General features: G+C 41.5%; 3 protein-coding genes across 6 annotated transcripts in view; 2 read left to right on the top strand and 1 right to left on the bottom strand.

The window, feature by feature from the left end:
• pde3b (phosphodiesterase 3B) overlaps positions 1–11153 on the top strand; it is a 40270-nt gene extending 29117 nt beyond the window's left edge. The window contains exons 9-16 of the mRNA XM_060070585.1: positions 712–846; positions 2292–2403; positions 2831–2944; positions 3147–3346; positions 6049–6252; positions 6419–6580; positions 7321–7567; positions 8137–11153. Coding sequence (XP_059926568.1) covers positions 712–846; positions 2292–2403; positions 2831–2944; positions 3147–3346; positions 6049–6252; positions 6419–6580; positions 7321–7567; positions 8137–8399 — 1437 coding nt within the window. The 3' untranslated portion in view covers positions 8400–11153. The remainder of the gene's footprint in view (positions 1–711; positions 847–2291; positions 2404–2830; positions 2945–3146; positions 3347–6048; positions 6253–6418; positions 6581–7320; positions 7568–8136) is intronic.
• Positions 11154–11673: 520 nt separating this feature from the next.
• LOC132471503 (vitamin D 25-hydroxylase) lies at positions 11674–15116 on the bottom strand. The gene is made up of 5 exons (XM_060070579.1): positions 14774–15116; positions 14213–14354; positions 13460–14092; positions 12952–13281; positions 11674–12704 (listed from the first exon to the last, which is right to left on the bottom strand). The coding sequence occupies exons 1-5, from the start codon at positions 15008–15010 to the stop codon at positions 12406–12408; spliced, it is 1641 nt and encodes a 546-aa protein (XP_059926562.1). The 5' UTR covers positions 15011–15116; the 3' UTR covers positions 11674–12405.
• Positions 15117–16151: 1035 nt separating this feature from the next.
• On the top strand, positions 16152–19281 carry calca (calcitonin/calcitonin-related polypeptide, alpha). Of its 4 annotated transcripts, none has more exons than XM_060070584.1 (5): positions 16152–16499; positions 16812–16904; positions 17312–17446; positions 18358–18548; positions 18964–19281. In XM_060070584.1, exons 2-4 carry the CDS (start codon positions 16819–16821, stop codon positions 18515–18517), a joined length of 381 nt encoding a protein of 126 aa, XP_059926567.1. In that variant the 5' UTR covers positions 16152–16499; positions 16812–16818; the 3' UTR covers positions 18518–18548; positions 18964–19281. The 4 variants fall into 4 exon arrangements, with proteins under 4 accessions (XP_059926567.1, XP_059926565.1, XP_059926563.1 ...); XM_060070582.1 differs by having other exon boundaries at positions 16158–16495; positions 18355–18548; XM_060070580.1 differs by having other exon boundaries at positions 16158–16499; positions 18355–18548.
• Positions 19282–20424: the final 1143 nt, after the last annotated feature.

Genomic DNA, 20424 nt, shown 5'->3' with positions numbered 1-20424 from the left:
ATATATTGTGTGTGACAAACAATGTACAAGACTATACTATTTCTAGTTTATACTATACTAGCCTAACTCAACACCTATATTATATCTACTACTAGACTGATTTATCCAGTTTATACTAGACTACAACCCAACACCTTAATACTATCTACAAGACTATTATTTATCCAGTATATAATATACTAGACTATAAATCAACACCTTAATACTATCTACTAGACTATGATTTATCCAGTTTATACTATACTAAACTACAACCCAACACCTTAATACTATCTACTAGACTATGATTTATCTAGTATATGCTATACAAGACTATAACTTGACACCTATGTTTCAACAGAGACACCGAACTATGAGTTGTAGTCACAAATGTAGGCTAGTACATGTACTGTAATGTAAAATGCTCATGCCATCATAAAGGTTGATGATGACATGCCTTATGCATATTCTTTCATCCTTTCATTATATTGCCCCATTTTTAGATCAGAAACAAATTGAGTGTGTGTGTATGTCTCTGTATTTTTTACCAGGAAATAGACACTAAAACATCACATTCAATCTGATGTAGTGATGGTAATGGTGATATCCCCCCCAAAACCTCACTATGTGAAAGCGCTGTACAAATGCACAGACATTTGACTATGAGTCATTAGTTTAGTGATGTTGATGCTTTGGTGACGACGTCTGTTATGTGTTGCATGCTGTTCCCAGGGTAACCAGGAGTTCCAACTAGACCCCCTGCTGGAAGAGCACCACGCCCTCATGGAGCGCATCAACAGCTGGAACTTCCAGATCTTTGACTTGGTGGACCGAACTGGAGGGAAGACGGGGCGAATACTAAGCTATGTACGTTCCTCCCTTAAGGCGTTTACTTTTTTTTTTTTTATATATATATATACATAATTTCATGCGCTAATAAATATAGGGAAGGTAATGTTAGAAATGTTTTGGGATTAGTTATTTGGGATTAGTTGGTAATGGTAGTAATGGGGTCAGTTCCAAGTAGCTGGCTGGGATTTTTGTTTATTTTATTGGGACTCAGTGTTCTATCAAGAGGGATATTGATGATGCTCATGGTTGGACTCGATGTGTGCCGAGTTGGTCAGTGAAGAGCAAGTCATTCTACATTCAGTATATCCATGCTCCACTCGGGTATTATATAATAACTGAACCAAACATAGCAAGGATATCTTTACATTTTGAAAACTGACTCAAGCAAGCGCTTTCCTGCACTGTCAGGATTGATCCGAAAAATGTGCGTTCAATGCAGACTTCAAAGGCCATGATCTATTGCACCCTTCAAATGTGATAGAGCAGGGAATTCCCAAGCCGTCATTGCTATTTCAGTGCTGTAATTGGTTGAAGCCTAGTGTCAGCCTTTCCGTTCGTTTGCGCCATGTCACAATTGAAAACCTTTGCGCGACTAGTTGAAGCCATTTAAAGTTTGCCAGTTATTTTTTTAACTTGCTGATAAAAATCAAATCAAAACAAAACTGTGTATTAAAATAGTATGATAATCTACTTGTTTTCTTTTTTTAAGAAATGTGGTGCTCTGGTTAACTACAGAGCTTATTGTAGTGAAATACTTTGAACCTGCAGCAATTCACATTACAAAACAATGTTAGTAAGGTATATTCCTCTTTTTTGGTCTAATCCCTGCTCGTTTCTGCTGCGAGCCATCGCGGAGAGCTTAAAAATAACAACATGCCGAAAACCAAAGAACATTCACACTGCACTTATGCTTGCCGTGCAGTGTGCAAGGAACGATTTTCTCTCCGATATCCGCCGTAGGTCCGACAAAGAGACCAGCCATGATGGTTTCAGAAGTGTCACGTAAATCACTGCTTAAATAGCCTGCTGTAGGCAAGGTTTAACAAATTGTACTAAGCGTGTAAGTAGAGTAATCGCTTATAACTTAATGAAGAAACGACACGTGAAGTTGCTTGTTAAAGTACAATTTTAACAAGGAAGGAAAAACAACATGCCTTGGAATAAAATAGTCCTTGAATTGGCAAAATGTAGTTGTTTGTTGGCATTTTCTAAACCAATTAGACGATAGAAAGAAGTCACCACTTCTGCCTCGGGCGGGGTTATCTCAGAGCTTACATGCTTTGTACTAGGTTTGTTCCAAGTTCCATGATAACAGAACTGAGAGTAGTCTAATCTTTGTATCTGAAACCGAAAAGGATCCAGTTTCTTTAAACAGGGCCTATGTGCTGTTGCTGTTGTGTGTGCGTGTTTTTTGTTTGTGTGTGCGGGAGGGACTTAGAGATTTCATTTTATTTCCCCAGGTGACGTACACCCTGTTCCGAGATACGTGTCTGTTTGAGATCTTTAAGATCCCTGTGAAGGAGTTCATGATGTACTTTTGTGCCCTAGAGGACGGATACAGGGACATTCCTTGTGAGTAGTTCCCCGATGAGGATATAAGCTTAATGATGTTTGCTCCATTTATTTTAAGAACAAACTTAAAGCGGCCATGGGTAAGAGTTTGAGAGTTGTTAAGAGAGAAATTGACTCAGATGAAACTCTGGAACTAAACAACACAAAAAAGCGTACATATCTCCACCAAGTTCTGAATTTAGCACATTGAATTTTCACTCACTTATAGCTGACAGATTGCCATGCCGTTTCCAACGCATTAGACTCAAATAATAACTCTTAAATCTTACCTACAGTACCTTTTTTTTTTAATAAATGTATATGCATACGTACATTATTATTATGACGATAATTGTTGCAATTGTTGGTCTAGAATTGAGCAGCCATATAGGTCCTTTTTGAGAATGTTTGGTAACGTTTCCCTAACATGTCAAATGTATCATAACAGATCATAACAGGGTCCATGCTACTGATGTGCTCCATGCGGTCTGGTATCTGACCACTCGGCCAATCCCTGGATTCCAGCAGATCCACACTGAACATGTGACCGGAAGTGACACAGGTAAACCGGGACAAAAGGCCGGAGGGAATACCTACCAAGCAAAAGTGCATTTTAGTATAGGTGCCAATGCGGTTGTCATGCCAGGAGGCAAAGCTGCTTTTAGGTATTCTGCTATTTTTCTTATTTGGCTGCATCCACATAGAGGTATTGGTGCACATCAAATGCTTATGTGTTGTTTTCGTCGTCGTTGTTTTTGCGACAGACTCCGACAGCGGCATCTCGCCCGGCAGGGTGTCCTATGCCTCCTCCAAGAGCTCCTCTATTTCGGATGACAGCTACGGCTGCCTGGCCTGGAACATCCCCGCCCTGGAGCTCATGGCCCTCTATGTAGCAGCCGCCATGCATGACTACGACCACCCGGGTCGCACCAACGCCTTCTTAGTAGCCACTAACGCAGCACAGGTAACGCACACGCGCATCGCTCGTCGGGACTACGGCTGCAGTGGTTGGTCCATCGGAAATAAATAATATCTGTCTGATTAATTGTCCGTTCATCAAGTGCAATTGCAAAACATTTGCAACATAGTTGGTTAATGGGTCATTATGAAACTAATGCTTTCTTATTTTTAAGACATCATTTTGGACTCTGGTAACTTGTGATGGGCTTTTGCTAATATTTGACATTTTTATAGTATGATGAATTCATTGCTACGAAGAAATTATCGCTGCAGCCCTAATGTTGTTGAACCTACATGTTCTGTATTATGAGTTTCCTTTTGGCAAAATTATGACAATAAGTTGATTTCCTAAAAATACACGGCCTAAACATCCTGTGTATGGATTCAATGTGTTCAGACAAACTTCATGAGTTGTCACAATAGGTTCCTTAATTGTATACCTATATGTGCTATGTACTATACTACAAATAGTAGTCTTAGTTAAATAGACATTCCGTTTTCATGTTGACTTAGATGGAATAGGTATCCTACTCTAATGTTAATCTTTAACTTTTGCTTTCACTGTCCTCATTTTACTGGCCAAGTCAGTACTTGAACCTATAGCAAATGTTACGTCCGGTAAAACATACAAACTTTGTCCTACATCTAGAGTACACATTATTTATTTTCAGGGGTGCTGGGACATCTCTTTCGTCTAGTTATGTCATTAGTTTGTGTTTGCTGCGAAAGATGAGAATGACGCAGGGAGACCTGAATGCACTTAGCACTCAAAAGTTCAAAATGCCTCTTTCTGGTTAGCACAGAAGCTGTGAAAGGAGTCAAGACTTATAATCAGGGATGGATACTTGAACATTCCCCCGTTCCATGCTAGTCTGAGTGGGTTCTGGTGATGCGATATGGAGAGACACCTAGGTATCACCATAAATGATCCCATGAGCATCCTAATCTGAAATCCTCAACTTAATCTGTTATCTTCTTCTGGTGTTACGTTTAGTCCATCACATAACGTTGTGAATATAAATGTTGTGGCAGCTGTGCAAACAGTTTGCTCCAAAGGGACTCAATAATGAATTGATGAAAAGAAATGCATCACAAAGTCGATTGGACAACTTTTTTTTCAAATCAATTCAATCAGGAATGTATTATGCAAAAACACCACAAAGAACTATCTGGTTTAAGAGGGTCTCCTACTCCTTAAGGATTGATAGGGTTAGGTGAGATTCATAAGTAAGAAAGGCGAAATCTCTGGAACATAGAACATGGTCTGGATCAACCCGTGTAGTCAAACGGCCTGTGTGTGTGTCCATGGTCACTGAGGCTCGAAGACTGTAGGCAGGGGCTTTGTTTCTGGGTTTGTCACCCTAATGTCTCAGCGGGTATGTTGTCTTGATGCTCGCAGAGCCCAAATCTCCCTAAAGGAGACTGAGTGCAGGCTATTGTGCTGGTTCACCATAATGAAGTCCTCCATGAATTGATTCCCGAAACAACGTAATCTGAAGAACCTTTGAAAAAAAATATTGAGTGATTCATTATTCAGGCCTACTTAGAAAAGGGTGAAAAACTTTAATATTTTCTTCTTCATATAATTTTCCTAGTAGGTTTCTGGGCTTCCATATATTTGTTTTATATTTCATCTTTCGTTCTTGCGAAGGGACAGACAAAAGACGGAAGAGACGAACCTTGTAGTTCATTCCTGACTTATTTTTCACCCAGAAAGCTGGCTGGTGGCTACCAGCCTGTGTCTGACTCATATCACCACTAGGCTATATTCTTGTTTAACTAACCAGTAGCTGAGGGGTTGCTTCTAAGCAGGAGTGTGTATATCTTCCCGGTAACCCATACCATATGTAATCCGGAATCCATGTTATAAACAGCAGTTCCTGCAACAACAACAAAAAATGTCGAGAAGTAAAATATATATATCTTAGACAATGCCAATTGCATGTAGTAAAGCATAAGTCATAAATGCTTTCATAGGACACAAGTTCAGTCTTAAAAGTAATAGTGTTAAGCAAACCACGTCCAATTATTAAATCTATTGAAGTAAAAGTTGTGTGGAAGTTGTCTGTGGCGTGTGTTGACTCCAACCGCGACATGACATAATCCGTCTTATCAGCGCCAGACCAGCACACCTCATGCGGGCCGATTGCAGGTTGTTAGTTTAGTAGAAAGGTGAAAAGGTTAACAGTATACGGCTGTTTAAATAATTTATTTGCACAAAATAGATTATTACTAGGTTACCGCTGATAGTGTCTGTGCTGGGCAAAAGTCCCAGGAAAAGGAGTTGAATGAAAGGCGAGGGAACCCTGAACTTATTGATTATCAATAATGTCAACAGCCCACATGTCTGGAAAAAGCCTCTCTGAATCGGGAAGTGTGTGTATATTCAAGTAAGATCCCTTTTATTCGTATGTGTTCATCCAAATGTTGTCCCATATCCCATGATATGCTTCTACCGTCACCACCACTGGTATTCTGTCGTGTTTGTTTGTCGTTAGCGTCTGCATGACGTACAACGCGCGACAGAACATCATCAAAATCGGTAAGGGCAGCTCAAAGGGCAGAGGTCGTTAAGAAGGAATTAGGATATCAAATCCTGAAAGAGATTAGAGAGAGCAACCTTTTCTCTTTTATTTTCTTTGTTTGACATGTCCTCTCTCCTTTCCTCCCGTCTTTCTTCCCCGCCGTGTGGGCGTGGACCTACAGGCGGTGCTGTACAACGACCGCTCGGTGCTGGAGAACCATCACGCGGCCTCCGCTTGGAGCCTCTATCTGTCCCAGCCCCAGTTCAACTTCCTGCTCAACCTTGACCACGTGGAGTTCAAGCGCTTTCGCTTCCTTGTCATCGAGGCCATACTCGCCACGGACCTCAAGAAGCACTTTGACTTCCTGGCCGAGTTCAATGCCAAGGTATGAGCAAAGCAACGTTGATTCAAAGTTCCAAATGTTGGCTGTTTTGAATTTGATCGAGTTGCGCGTTCTGATCTTATAGATTCAAATCCCATGATCCATGTATTCAAATGTTGTCATCTCATTTGTTTCTGCTCTCCCTTTTCCTTGAATACATTCAAACCAGGTGAATGACGTAAACAGTCCAGGGATCGACTGGACCAATGAGAACGACAGGCTGCTGGTGTGCCAGGTCTGCATTAAGCTGGCAGACATCAACGGACCGGCCAAAACCCGCGACTTGCACCTCAAATGGACAGAAGGCATCGTCAATGAGTTTTATGAGCAGGTAGGCCATGAATGCATCGGTAAAAACCCAGTCACGTAACACTGGACACGAGCACTCCGGCAGACTCCCCCTCTCGCCAAGGCAAACAGTTCTCTGTTTGGTCGTCAGTGCGCAATCGATACAACTTGACCTGTCTGTGACAGCAGTGTTTAATCAGCCAAGTGCATGTCTGACTGACTTTTATTCTAGCTCCTTTGAACTTCTTCCACTACTTTTAACTGCCACTTCCTTTGGGATATGTTTGTGGTACGAAAAATATTGCATTGCTTCCTGTGTAGCAGGATGATTGCATACCAGTGGACAGAGTCTGAGGTTAAATAAAGTAAAAGAATGTGACACATTTTGCTCTCAATCAATGAAAGATAATTCAAAGCCTCTACGTCTAAAGGAATTGCTTACAAAATCAAATATGCCTTGTTTTTAAATGGGTCAAATCGTCCATCGTAAAACTTTAATTGGCCTTATAGCCAATTACTTACTGGCGGTTACTTTACCATCAGTAGTGCAGCGGTCGCGGCTAAAGAAATATTGTTCTATTTAAACAATTTTGTAACAGTTCCAGGTAAGTATCTGAGTTCTGGGTAAATATGCATAATAAGATGCATCTTATACTACGTAGAGGCTTATTTGTAGCATTTCGAATCATACAACCCCATTTAACCGCTCCTGTTGCTTATCGAAAATGCTGCTTTATCTTTGAAAATGTGCCATTGTAAGCAGGTGTTGTGTGCTCTCTTTAGGGGGATGAGGAGGCCAGCCTGGGATTACCCGTCAGCCCCTTCATGGACCGCTCCTCGCCACAGCTGGCCAAGCTGCAGGAGTCCTTCATAACTCACATTGTCGGACCGCTGTGCAACTCTTACGATGCTGCAGGCCTCCTCCCTGGTTACTGGATCAACGAAGAGGAAGGGTCAGAAGATGAGGATGAAGAGGGGCCGGTAGACACAGATACCGACGAAGATGAGCTCGATGAGGAACTCTCGCCAAGTAAGATATACAACATGGCACTACATTTTTGTGTAGGTAAGACAGGAGAGTTGCAGAGAGAAAGAGCAGGGGAGCGCAAGATTTAGGAACAAAATCCAGAAAGTGCCGGCCCCCAGTCTGCTCGCTGGCTGCATTCGTTTCTCCCCCGTTGGGAAATGTTGCATTCACACACCATTGATGGAGCGATGCTTAGCCCTTGTGTGCACCTGTGATTGACGGGTATGATGGATTCCCTGAACCAAACCGGGAAGAAAGGCCCTGATCAGAAATGAGCCGTCTATTCTCTTAATTGTCTAACACAGCGGCAGTCAACCAGGACAGATATTCTCTCCGAGAATTTCACCCACGAAGAGCTGACGGATGGCTGAGGCATTTCAAACAAAACAACATTAAGATTGCCGCTGTCAAGTCCAACAGTGTCTGTCATGCTGCTTATTTTCGATTCCAATCTTAATATGTTCTGTAGCGATTTCCTCCTCTGGGCAGCGCCCTATATAAATCCTGTTGGGTTGTGGTGTTGATGATGATGATGATGATGATGATAATGATAATGATGTGTTGCCTTCCAGAGAGAAGGAAGGGTCGGCGCAGGTTGTTCTGCAACATCATGCAGCATCTGACGGAGAACCACAAGGTGTGGAAGAAGACCATAGAGGAAGAGGACAGGAGCAAGGACCTGGGCAAGCAGCAGCAGCAGCAGCAGCAGCAAGAGCGCCTGCCCCCCTGCCTGCCCCCCAATCAGCCCCCCAGTCTGCCGCCCAGCCTCCCCTCCTCCCCTTCTGATGACATCCAGGTCATCCAGGAGGAGGAGGAGGGAGAGGAACGTCAATAGAGGGGGACAAAGGACAGATGAAGAGTGAGAGAGGCTAACAAAGAGTTGCCCAAAAAACGCTCTCTGCCTTTCACCTACCAAATTCAGCTCCACGTATACGCTATATTGTTCACACAAACACACAAGAATTACACTATCATTCACACACACATTAAACAAACGCAGACACACAAACAAAAACACAGATTATAGTCTCACGCACACACACACACACACACACACACACACACACACACATGACACACCCTTCACTGTGCTGACATGTTGATGAGTAAAACACGGCCTTACTACTGTGAGCGGACCCCTGCTGTGATGGCGGGAGCCCCCACTCCTATGCACTTTCACCCCCCGGAGAGTCAAGGGCTCCCTGGGGGAAGGAAAGCACCAGAACTCTCAGTGATTGGTGCAAACAGAGAGACGGATCAGAGAGAGGAAGAATTCCTCGCTGAAATGCTGCCTTGAATGCAGAGCGCTTAACTCCTAACCCCCCTTAGGTACAAAAAAAAGAACTCCGTCTAACAAAAACGTAAAGATATGTTAAGGAAAATCATGAATAAGGAAGTGATTGACAAGTGTACCAAAGTGAACAGTTTGAAACATGGGAAGAGCAGAGACGGAGAGCCTCCATGTCAGGTATATTTTAGACTTCTATATCAAATGTGCCTGTCTGAACATATACTGAGTCCTCATTGAGTCCACGTTGGCCAAAATCCTGGGCTTGTGTAGTTCTCTCCCCTTGCTGGTGACACGAAACACTGTATCAGAGTCAGTCACAAAGACTATATGAATTGTTGACTGACAAATAGCATTATATCTGCATCATTTTGGATGCTTTTACTCATGTGTACCACCTGCCTTTTGTGTTGGATTCTCTATTCCGTTGCCTCTTTTTTTTTGTCTGTGTGAATGTTTCGTCTTTGTGCATGCAATTAAGCAAGCGTGTGTGTGTGTGTGTGTTTGTGAGGGTGTGTGTAAGCGGGTGTGTCTGTCCTTGCACGCCTGGATGTGTGTGTGTGTGTCTGCGTGTGCGTGTGTGTCTGTGTGTGCATGCGTGCGTCCGTGTATGTGTTTTCCTCTGGTGTTTTAACATGTTCCAGTCAGATTCGGAGTGCTATTTCAATGAAGGGATTCTGTTTTTATTTTAACTACAAGTATTTTTTAAGGGTAACTCAGGATTCAAGCAAAGTTTAATAATTATTTTGCAAATATTATTGTCATGGGTGTTGAATACACTTTTAAATCAAAGAAAATTTAATCTGGATGACTGAAGTAGTTTTTAATCTTTTTATGAACAACTTGGAAACAGCTACAAACTCAAGCACTGGAACTGACCTTTGGCGGAGGAGCTAGTGTGCTGACTATCTGACACAAACTGTTTGCATCCATTCTTATGTCGGAGGCGGAACGCTTCTCTTAAGTGTCAGCAGGATGTACATTAGGGGATTTGCAGCAACGTTCCATGGTTCGGCAAACCATGGAACAGTATAACCATGAGGTTGGTCGTTGGTTTCACTGTTGTTTGCACAGGTTCTGTTTTCTTTCACATTACTACCCCATCATTGAAATTTTAGTGAATCAGCACACTGATAGTTAGACAAGCTTTTTCATCCTCTCACTCCTACTGTCTTTTGCTTTGTTTTTTTCTTTGGCTTTCTTTGTTTCTCTCAATCATGTTGTGTCTGTCCTGCCAACCCGTGACCCAGGCCAGTGTGTACAGAAGAGAACCAGAGATTCTCTTTCCATCTGGTTTGGTTTTTAGCTGTGTTGATTGATTGTTTTTTTTTGTGATGTGCGACTAGACGGGTGTAAAAACCAACAAATCAACAAATCCCAACCACATTAGCTCTCCATTTTTATCCGTAAAAACTTTCGGCATTCCACTGAAACAAGAAATTTAATTACATACAGTTAGTTAAATCCTAGCCTGTACCGATAGCCCATAATTGTATCATCATTTTTTGAGTATAAAATATAAATCATTAAAGTAATATTCTAATGACAAAAATAGGTAGTGTGCACATTTTAATACCAAACAAGTATTTAGCCTCTGCACAAAAACAGTATGTGCATATAAATATGCTGTGTTTTTTAATTAATCACCTGATTGCATCTGTTTTGTACATGCAGCTGGTATACATGTATTGTACATTGAGTCCCTGTAATTACCTTTTTTCTTTTCCGCATTTTTATGTTCAATCTATTTCCGGGTCTTCAACTGTGGGTTATAATTTTTTCTTTTGGTGTTCTATATTTCGGCTTTGTTTGAGCATTTCAGCATCTCCCTTCTTTGTATCATAACCACTCTGGCCCTCGTTGTTTTTCTATCACTGTTGTCTTAGTGTCAGTCCAGTCAACCAATTGTCAACTTGACCCCTTTTATTGGCTGAGGGACGTCAACGACACATGTAGTCACATAACCATGAGGCATGAGTCAGAGCTGGGGTCAACATAGTGTGTGTGGCAGCAGCTCGGTGCACACTCTACGCAGATAAGCCCTCACAGCCTCCAACCAGCCCATCTGTCACTAAACTTGTGATGTTAAAAGTTGACCATTTGTTGGCCCCTCACTGTGCCCACCGCACAGTGTCCTCTGATTGGTTGTGCCATAAATTCATCTACCGATGGCTGTTCACCCTTATGTAGCATTCAGATGTGTGCATTTATTTAACGTAACAATTCACCCATATCAATGTTGTTGTTGGAGCAGGGGTGATTTTTGTTATTTATAGCTTGTCATAAACCACCATCCAAGTATCTGCAGTTCTCTCTTTTCTTTGTTTCAGAGTGCTTTTGTGTGTGTGTGTGTGTGTGTGTGTGTGTGTGTGTGTGTGTGTGTGTGTGTGTGTGTGTGTGTGTGTGTGTGTGTGTGTGTGTGTGTGTGTGTGTGTGTGTGTGTGTGTGTGTGTGTGTGTGTGTGTGTGTGTGTGTGTGTGCGCGTGTGTGCGCGTGCGCGTTTCCAATTCCAAAAATAGGCACCTATAGTTAAAGGAGCAATAAGCTATGATTAAACCAAATACATTTGATACATAAGATACAATTACATCACACCAGACATGGTGTGATGTAAGTGATTCACTTTTTCTGTTCTTAGTGAATTAGGTAATTTCCCTTCAAAGAGCGGCAAAAGCAACAAGAACAGCATGGAGAATTTCTCATGGGTAAAATAATGTTTGCAGATGCATTGTAATGGTTTCATAAGGAGCAACATGGTAAAAGTATGCATTGCTCTAATATACAATCTCGATTTCAGGTTGAAGTTTAATGACAAATTAAAATCTGTAAATAAAAAAGTATATTTTTGGAAGTTCAAACATTCAACAATATAAAATACATTTCAGCATCATGAACTTCACACACAAATGTGCTTTTTGAGTAGGGGCCGTCATCCATTTAGTAGAATGAAATGTTCCGCAAGTGTTTCCTGACGGTCACCAATTCTCCAGTCTCATTCTAAGAGAGCATATTTCCACAGAACACAATCCCAAGAGCCAGGGTCACAGTTAGTTCAGATAACGTGGAACATGGCACGAATCCAGCCTGCCATACGCAATGCACAGTTTTCGTGGAAAGTTGGCTCGGCCCTTTTCTTCCTACAGTTGGAACACATTTCTACACCGTATCCCATTTAGCTGGACCTAAGTAAGGCAAGACCATGACCTTTTGCAGAGGTGGTTCTTTCATCAATCATTCACCAGAACTGTCACTGTCGCCAAAAGCACCTCGTTCATATTTCATTGAGCCAATCTCTGATCAGCAGACTTTTGTTTTAACTTGAATTTACACATTGGTTTCCAGAATGTCCACAAGTTAAAAAAAGTAAATCTTTCTTGTCCCTGCTGCTTCGTTGTTGTGTGCAAACTACTGCCTATTGCTACCGGACAGACACCTTCACCTGTCCAATGTTAAGTGCCAAATGAGGTATCCCTTAATGCATGTAAAAAGCATTAATGCCGAATGAATACATCGGCATACATGTGTCAATATTTCTCTGGAAAGGTAGAAGGTTCTATGTGTCTGAACCATGAAGTTTATTTTCTGTGCAGGACATTGGAGTGTAGACTTTAATGGGTTGACAAGCAGTGCTACTGTACACCTGTCTCTCTGTGTCCGGCGAGGACAGCCGCGTGGGCTGTCGGCGGACAGCACATATGGAGTAAGGCATGGGCTGCAAGGTCATGCCAAGTTTGGGAGTGAGATTTGGCACGGTTCCTGGAGGGAACTGGAGATGAAACCTCTGGAGCATAGTGGTGAAGAAAAGAAACATTTCCATCCTGGCCAGTTGCTCACCCAGACATTGACGTCTTCCTACAAAAATGAAGGAAATAAAATGTTTAAGGAAGAGGCCAGATTGAGCTGTACATGCAACGCAACAGCACTTGGAAGAAGCTACATGTTGAAGATAACCTTGCATTGAGATATTTGTTAATACTGGCAACCCAAAACACTGCTCAATGTTAGGCCACACATCATTTCTGCAGAGATACATTCTAAAACCCATTCAATAAATGCGTGAGAGTTGATGATGATATTTGAAGAAGGGAAGTCAACTAACCCAGGGAGAAGGGCAAGAAGGCTTCCCGTCTGACAAAGTTGCCGTTACTGTCCAGGAACCTCTGCGGTGAGAAGACCCCGGGATCGTTCCAGTATTTTTCATCAAAGTGCACCGAGTACAGGTTGGTGATCACCATGGTTCCTTTTGGGATTGTGTATCCGTTAACGTTCGCATCCTGGGAGGTGGCACGGAAAATACCCAGGGGTACAATGTTGCAGAAGCGCAGGACCTCGTGAAGAACCGCCTCCACATACGGCATTCTCTGCTTGTCCTCCAGTGATGGCGCTCTCCCGTTGACCAGGACGCTGTCAATCTCCTGATGGACCCTCTCTGTTCGACAAAAAACATCAAAAATCTCTAAATACTCACAACTTGCAAATCTTTGTGTGAGCCCATTGCACTCCTGTACCACGTATTGATTCACCGGCATCCTCATACATCAACCTGCGAGTGCTTGATTCCTAGTGGGTGATGTGTGGCAGCGAGGAAGCCGCTTCTCGGTACTAACCTTGTATGTTGGGATAGAGAGCCATATACAGCATGGCCCAGCGCAAGGTGTTTGTTGTGGTCTCGGTGCCCGCGATGATGAGCTCGCCCACCGAGTAGATGAGGTTCTCCCTGGAGTACGACGTGCCGGGGTCTTTGGTGCTCTGCTCCAGCTCATCCAGATAGGCGTCTACATAGTGGCGCGGTGCCTGGGGTACCCGGCCCTGCGAGAAGTCCTCGATCACCTGCTGCAGGAACCGGTAGACCTCCGCCGCGTTGCGGAACAGCTTCTGGTGCTTCCCGAAGGGCACATACTCGATCCAGGGGAAGGCATTGTAGAGGAGGGCCCAGCCGCTCACGGCCAGCTCCACATTCTCGCTGAAGAGCTCAATCATGTGCTGGAAGTTGTGGTCGTCGTACGTGAAACGCTGGCCGAAGATGATGAGGTTGGTGATGTTGGACACGGCGTTGGTCACCAGGTGTTTGGGGTTAAAGGGCTTGCCCTTGTGCACGTCGATGGCGTCCACGAAGAACATGCACTCCTCCGAGATCCTCCTTTCGAACTGCCGCTGGCCGCTTCCAAAGTAGCGGAACGAGTTGCAGGCTAGCTTGCGATGTTCAATCCAGCCCCTGCCATATTTATGGTTGAGGAGTCCTTTGACGAAAATAGCAAAATTATAATAATGCAAAAATAATTAATTAAAACTTTATTATATTCTCACTTTGAACACATAACATTATATGTTTTTAGTGTTATCATGCTTTATCAACTTACCACCCATTTTGGTCATTTTCTTGAATAAAGGCAAGGAGGGGCGGTCAGCAAAGACTTCACTCTGATGATAGAGGCACTCTCTGATGCAATCATATCCATTGAGCACCACTGTCAATATGCCTCCCAGATCCAGACTGAAGATCTGAAAAATACATACCGTTTTTATAGTTCTGTACAAAGTTGGCCTACTAACTTGTAGCCTTTTTAAAAATAATAGTCAGTTTGAAGATGACATTATCTGATTATCATCATAATCAAGTATAGGCTTCCAACGTTGGGTATTTAACAGCGTTAACAATGCATGCTTTAGACACAAAACATCACTTGTTTTGTATTGAGACAATTGTGCGTGAGTTCAGTGTGTATGCGTGCGTGCGGCTATGCACGAACGTGCACGCCTTCTAGAGCCCTTTCTGCACGGAAAGTTAACTAACAATGTTGCGCTTGCGTATGTGCGTGACGGTGAGCGATGATTAAATATCTGCCGGCATTGTCCAAGAACAACATAAAATACGGAATGATTATGCTACACATTCAATAAGAAAAAATCGGAACAAGTACCTGTCCATGAACTTCACTTTGTTTCTTGAGAAAGACGTGCGGCTCCGTGGCGAGAGAGTATATGTTGCCAATGACCGGGATGGGTGATGGGCCAGGGGGGAATCCGGGCGGTCTCCTCTGCTTGACGAGCTGGCGAACCAGTAGGAGCATAAGAAATGCAATCACCAAACAGCTCGCAACAAAGGACGCCTGTCTGCAAGACAGTGACCATAAAGCTTTGGAATCCAATTGAAGCATATTGTGTATATCCCCCAACCCCCTATACTTGTCCTCGCATTCCCTCCGGAAAGTGACTGAGGCATAAGTATCATCTTGCACGGTCTCGCTCCCCCCGCCTCTTATTCTAAGATTGGCCAGAAAGCCGCTCCACGAAATCCACTGTTGAACTTTGTTCTGCTTCTAGCTACTGGAGAGGTAACATTCGGTCTGGTTTGTTTGCCCACCCCCCATACATTTAAAAGTACACTTTTACAGTCGCATGTGCCATTATTCCACTAGGTCCTAGCTGAAAAATTGCTGATCGATAGTTATTTCAATAATATTAAAAAAAAAATCGACTCCTAGAACTGATTTATTCTACAAATAAGGGAGCATCGATCTTACTTCTATCGACACTAACAAAAACCCTCTCACTTCTCACGGCACCCAGGCCGCCGAGCTAGGCTAGTACGAGTCCCACCGTTTCATTGCCAGTTAGAGTGGACAGAACTATATTATTGAATTGTTTCTAATTCTGGACGTCTCCTGCCTACTATCTGGGAAGGGCTCAATCTTACATTGCAACCTTAATATTGGGCCTACACAGCACACTGAAGCACTGGAAAGATGATATCTCAGAAGGAAGTTGGCTGGAGTCGATTAGTGGAGATGGCAGACCGCCGCACTGACCCGGTTGCAACTCTTGTTAACGATAGTGAGGCTCGCCGATTGATACAGGCCTATTTAATTAACGATGGTATAGTAACTACATTTTACTATAGTAAAACGCAAACACTTAGCAAACAGTGATCAAGACCTGCCCTTACATCTTTGTGAAACGTATGCATACATTAATGTGCGTGCACACTCAGACAAATGCATAACACAGAGACATGATGCATGATACAAAATAATACATAAAAAAAGTCAATGCACCATTGCATTCATGCACGCATCCAAACACATAACATGCGTTGTTATGTGGGATATGCAGATGTTAAAAAAAAAAGTGTGAACCCATGTTTTGTTTCAAATCAACTTTGACCCACTAAGCCCCTGAGCTGATGGAAGGTTAGGCCAAGCCAGCCATGCATCCAGAGGTTGAAGGTTAGGGCATGCACAGCATTCCATGCTTGTTTAGCTGTGCCAAAAATTCCTCCTAAGCTTCTGTGCTTGAAAAAATACAATTTGTATGAATATATACTCAAACATAAATATACAGACAGACACACACGTGCATACTTTGTATATCAATTGTACATAAACAAACACAAAACACAAGCCACAATCGCAATGCATATTTAACCAGTATATATTTTTTAATTGGTTGGAAGTTGTAACTTTGTTTTGATTGGTTTACAAAAGAAAGCACTTTGATTGGCCAAAAGCCTAAGCACTCACTCATACATAAACCCATGGAGGTATATATATAACACCCTCTGCTGATACTATACAACATATTTCAAGGGGACTATCAGTTATATAAATCATATATATATCAATTCGACACAAATATAAATCAGGGTAGGTGAGTATTTTATTTTACTGTGAATTTTTTTGCTCTGCTATTTTTTTGTTATTTAATAGGACGTTTTTTTTTTAATTTTGGTGGAAAATGTTTGCAGCAGAGAACAGCCTATTCTGCTAATGAAAAACGAGTAACAGCTAATATCTCTCACATGCATCCCCACAGCTATAGTCGGAGATGCCTTCTTTGATCGATGGCTAACTGTAAAACTACAAGTACTATGCCAGAGTATTGGAAGCTTTTTTAGAATTTCAGGGACATGAGCCTGAATGATAAGTTTGCAGTGTCTTTGGTTGTGGTATTTTGATTCAGAGGGACGATGATTGTGCTGAAGATTTCTGCTGTCCTGCTTGCGTATGCCCTGGTCAGCATCCAGAAGCCCAGCCTGCACGCTGCACCGTCCAGGTCACACTCTTTTAGGGATACGCATAAAACTGTAGAGCCTTTTCACCGATGTGTCCTTTCCTGAGGATGCCTCTGTGTAACGGCTCTATTCATCATACAGCACACCATTATCATGCACAAAAACACATTTTCAACACATTCTGGCAACCACACAAATCTGGAAACCAGTCATCTTCATTGTGAAGGATAAAACATCAGAATTTAATGCATTTAAAAAGGTGTAGAACAAGAATATTGTAAAACTATGTATAATATAAAAATACGATATAATATATATCTATATTGTATACAAAAATATGTCTTTAACGTCTTTTAATCCTGGCTTCTCCTTCAAGATGCATGTCAAAATGTATCTAGAGATGGAACCGATTCGTGACAGTCTGATCATTTTAATTGTATCACTCCAGAGCCGCTTCAGGGACAGAGTCGGACCGAGTGTCACTAGTCAGGCATAGCGCCCAGAAGCTCCTTGACGCTCTCTTCCAGGAATTCATGCATACCACCTCAGCTGAGCAACCGCCGAACGTGGCTAAAGGAAACAGGTACGACAAGCAACATGACATAGATAACTTATTTTATATATATATATTTATAAATACATGTTATGGGGGGGATGAATGTGCACTTTTATATTATAAATATGTAGAATGAGTATTACTAACTTTTTCCTTCTTATGCTTTCATTGTATTCTATCATTCCATCTGAATAATTATCAAGTCAGGGGTCGGGAATTTGAGTTGGCAGGCCGATTCAAATGGAATTACTTGGAATCGGTCTTCGAGGAGCCAAAAAATTGTTTAAATAATTATCATTATATATCATTATATACCTCATCATACCTTTTTGGTGCATATATATAATCAATAGTCATTGGCCAAACCAGGAAGTTCAAGAGACCTCTCTGAAGGTCTCAACAGGGTCACAAGGGCAGTTATAGTTAGTTAGTTATAATTTGTAAGATAAGTCAAATCATTTGGCAACATTTATTTCCATTCAAACATTGAATGAATGTTGCAATGGCTATCCTCATTGTTTGCTAAACAAAAAAAAAAGTCCATCAGATAAGATATGTGTTAATTGGTTGATACACTATATGATCCTTTTGTCTCACTGAAGGATGTGAAAGACAGTTTCCTTCACACAGAACAATTATTAATTTGGTTTTATGGTTTGTAATTGAATGTTCTAACTTATGGGTTTTAGCTTTTATTAAATATTATATTTTTGCCAATATTTTCGAAAGTTAATTGTATTCTAGTATTGTCCACCTTAAAGGAAAAATTTTCCACCTGGCCTCGCCTATTTTCCAATAATTTTGGTTCGCACAGACTAATGTGGCCAAAAATGAGTTTCTTTAACTTCTGCTTATTCGGTTTGTTTTTTAAACAAATCATATTAAATATATATGTTTTTGCATGAAGTAAATGTCAACATGGTCCTTCTCTAAAGCAGTGTGACAGCAGAGAAACGGGCGTGCAACACAGCCACATGCGTGACCCACAGGCTAGCTGACTATCTGAGTCGCTCAGGGGGAACGGGTAACAGAAACTTTGTCCCCACCAACGTTGGAGCCCAGGCCTTCGGCAGACGGAAACGACACAGCCCCTTATGAATTCTGGAGGGCTAACACTATAGGCTACATGGTATGACCTACCTAGACTATTTTAAATATTAATATTATGGATATGTGAAATTATGGAAACTACCATGGTTTATTGTTGTTAAGGACTTGCATAGTAGATATGAACGTTTTTTAAATGTTTGTTCTAAAGAGGTTTCAACAAGTATATGCTGCTGCAAACGTGACGTTATTGTTCTTCATAAAATACATGCACTTTTTTCCTATTTTTCCCTCTTCTTTGTATTACAGAATGGACACTTAAAGGAAAAACAAGGTGTCACTCTGAAAAATAGTTATTCAGAAACTCCTGGGATATCTTGTGCACAGCTTTATGATACATTATATTATAACAATACTTTTACATCTACCTTGTAACTGAACAACACATAAATAGAGTCTATCATGACTAGAACAATATAATCATCACTGAGCTTGAGAAAACCAAGTAAATGTATTTACTAATAATTGTGTCATTTCATAAGCCCTGTATTAGCCCAGTGAATGCATATTGGGACTAGTTGTGTATATATTCCACTCTTCATACAATAACAAATGTGTATGCATGAGTATGTCCTCATCTTGATGGAAAAATGTGCTTACTATGTGAGCATGAGAAAAAGAATCTTGCAATTATTGCGTATATAAAAAAAAAAAAAAATTGTATTTTATCGACACATGTGTTCAACTGTAAAAAGATGGGCAAGATCACTCCAAAGACGAGTAAAAAACAACATTCAAGTCAATGTTAAAAATAAAAAAAGGTTCTGAAACATAAGGGCTGTTTTTTTTTGCGACCTCACCACACTTACTCTAATGGCAATTTTGTGTTTAGATCCTAAAAACCTAAAAAGATCATAGGACATTACATTTTTTTTTTTCAATTAAACAGCAATATTTCAACTTCAGCAGTAGAAAGTGGCCTGAAACTATGTTCATGTTTCTCATCGATAAAACATGTGCTATACGATAAGCGATGGGCACACTCTGATGCTCCTATCAAATTATTTTGTGTGCTTACATGTCTGTGTAAAAACAAACAATGTAACTCTCACCTTTATGAACCAATCCCAGGAGATTCACATTAACCGTTTGTTTGATGTCATAATAGCACCCCTGGGTGCTTTCAAAGCCGACCAAATCTCTTAGGCCAGTGTGTAGCAGACCTTGAATGTTATGCCTGCTAGTCCTTACTAATTAATGCTCAAGTTCTCTCACTTCTCCTATCCACTCATCCAGCTTGACAAGTCAGTATACAAACACACAATGTGCTTCAGTCCCTGGCACCCTGGTCCCAAGGTTGTAATATTGCCATGTCTGTCTTTTTTTGACAGTTATACCTAAATTATTTAGTTTTTTTAAAACTTTTTTCTCTCCATCCATCTCTCAATCCATGTTTCATGGGACACAATGAGACAATACTGTGTGTATGAGTACAAACTCGTTTTCCAGACATCCGGGAATTTTGTTCCATCTTCCATCATGCGTTTTGGCCTCTGCTGCTAGTTAGTCATCTTACATATATAACTTGGATATTGCCACAACTAGATTTATCATATAGCCTAAATTGTCTTAATGAAATGGGATTAAAATGTTGATGTAGTGCCAATACACGTCTTCCCATTTTTGTATATCTTTCAATACTTTCCCTTTGGATGAACCACACCTATTGTTGGTTGTGGTTTTGTGTATTTGCTCGAAATTTGTCCATTCAGATTTTATGAAAAAACAAGGTCAATATCTATTAATAGTTGTGCCTCATTATCCTGAGTCTCTGGTGATTACAGTGTCTTAGGTCACAGTTACCCATGTGTTAAAGCCCAAACAGAGCTACTGAAGGGGACCAGAGCTGCTGTTCAAGACAGTTCACACAACCTCAGTGGAACTGTCAGGGATCCCTG

Source organism: Gadus macrocephalus, chromosome 14 (genome assembly GCF_031168955.1).
Source record: "Gadus macrocephalus chromosome 14, ASM3116895v1".
In the NCBI taxonomy this organism is placed as follows: Eukaryota; Metazoa; Chordata; class Actinopteri; order Gadiformes; family Gadidae; genus Gadus; species Gadus macrocephalus.
The sequence above is the reverse complement of the archived record's forward strand: the minus strand, read 5'-3'. Positions and strand labels throughout refer to the sequence as shown.

Bases quoted from the DNA above. Each gene is read 5' to 3' on its own strand.
- calca (XM_060070582.1), top strand. From the start codon at position 16,819: ATGATTGTGCTGAAGATTTCTGCTGTCCTGCTTGCGTATGCCCTGGTC. The intron at 16,905-17,311 runs GTCACACTCTTT...GTATCACTCCAG, and splicing joins CTGCACGCTGCACCGTCCAG to AGCCGCTTCAGGGACAGAGT. The intron at 17,447-18,354 runs GTACGACAAGCA...CCTTCTCTAAAG, and splicing joins AACGTGGCTAAAGGAAACAG to CAGTGTGACAGCAGAGAAAC.
- LOC132471503 (XM_060070579.1), bottom strand. From the start codon at position 15,010: ATGCTTCAATTGGATTCCAAAGCTTTATGGTCACTGTCTTGCAGACAG. The intron at 14,355-14,773 runs GTACTTGTTCCG...TGTATTTTTCAG, and splicing joins AAAGTGAAGTTCATGGACAG to ATCTTCAGTCTGGATCTGGG. The intron at 12,705-12,951 runs GTTAGTTGACTT...TCATTTTTGTAG, and splicing joins CTTCTTGCCCTTCTCCCTGG to GAAGACGTCAATGTCTGGGT.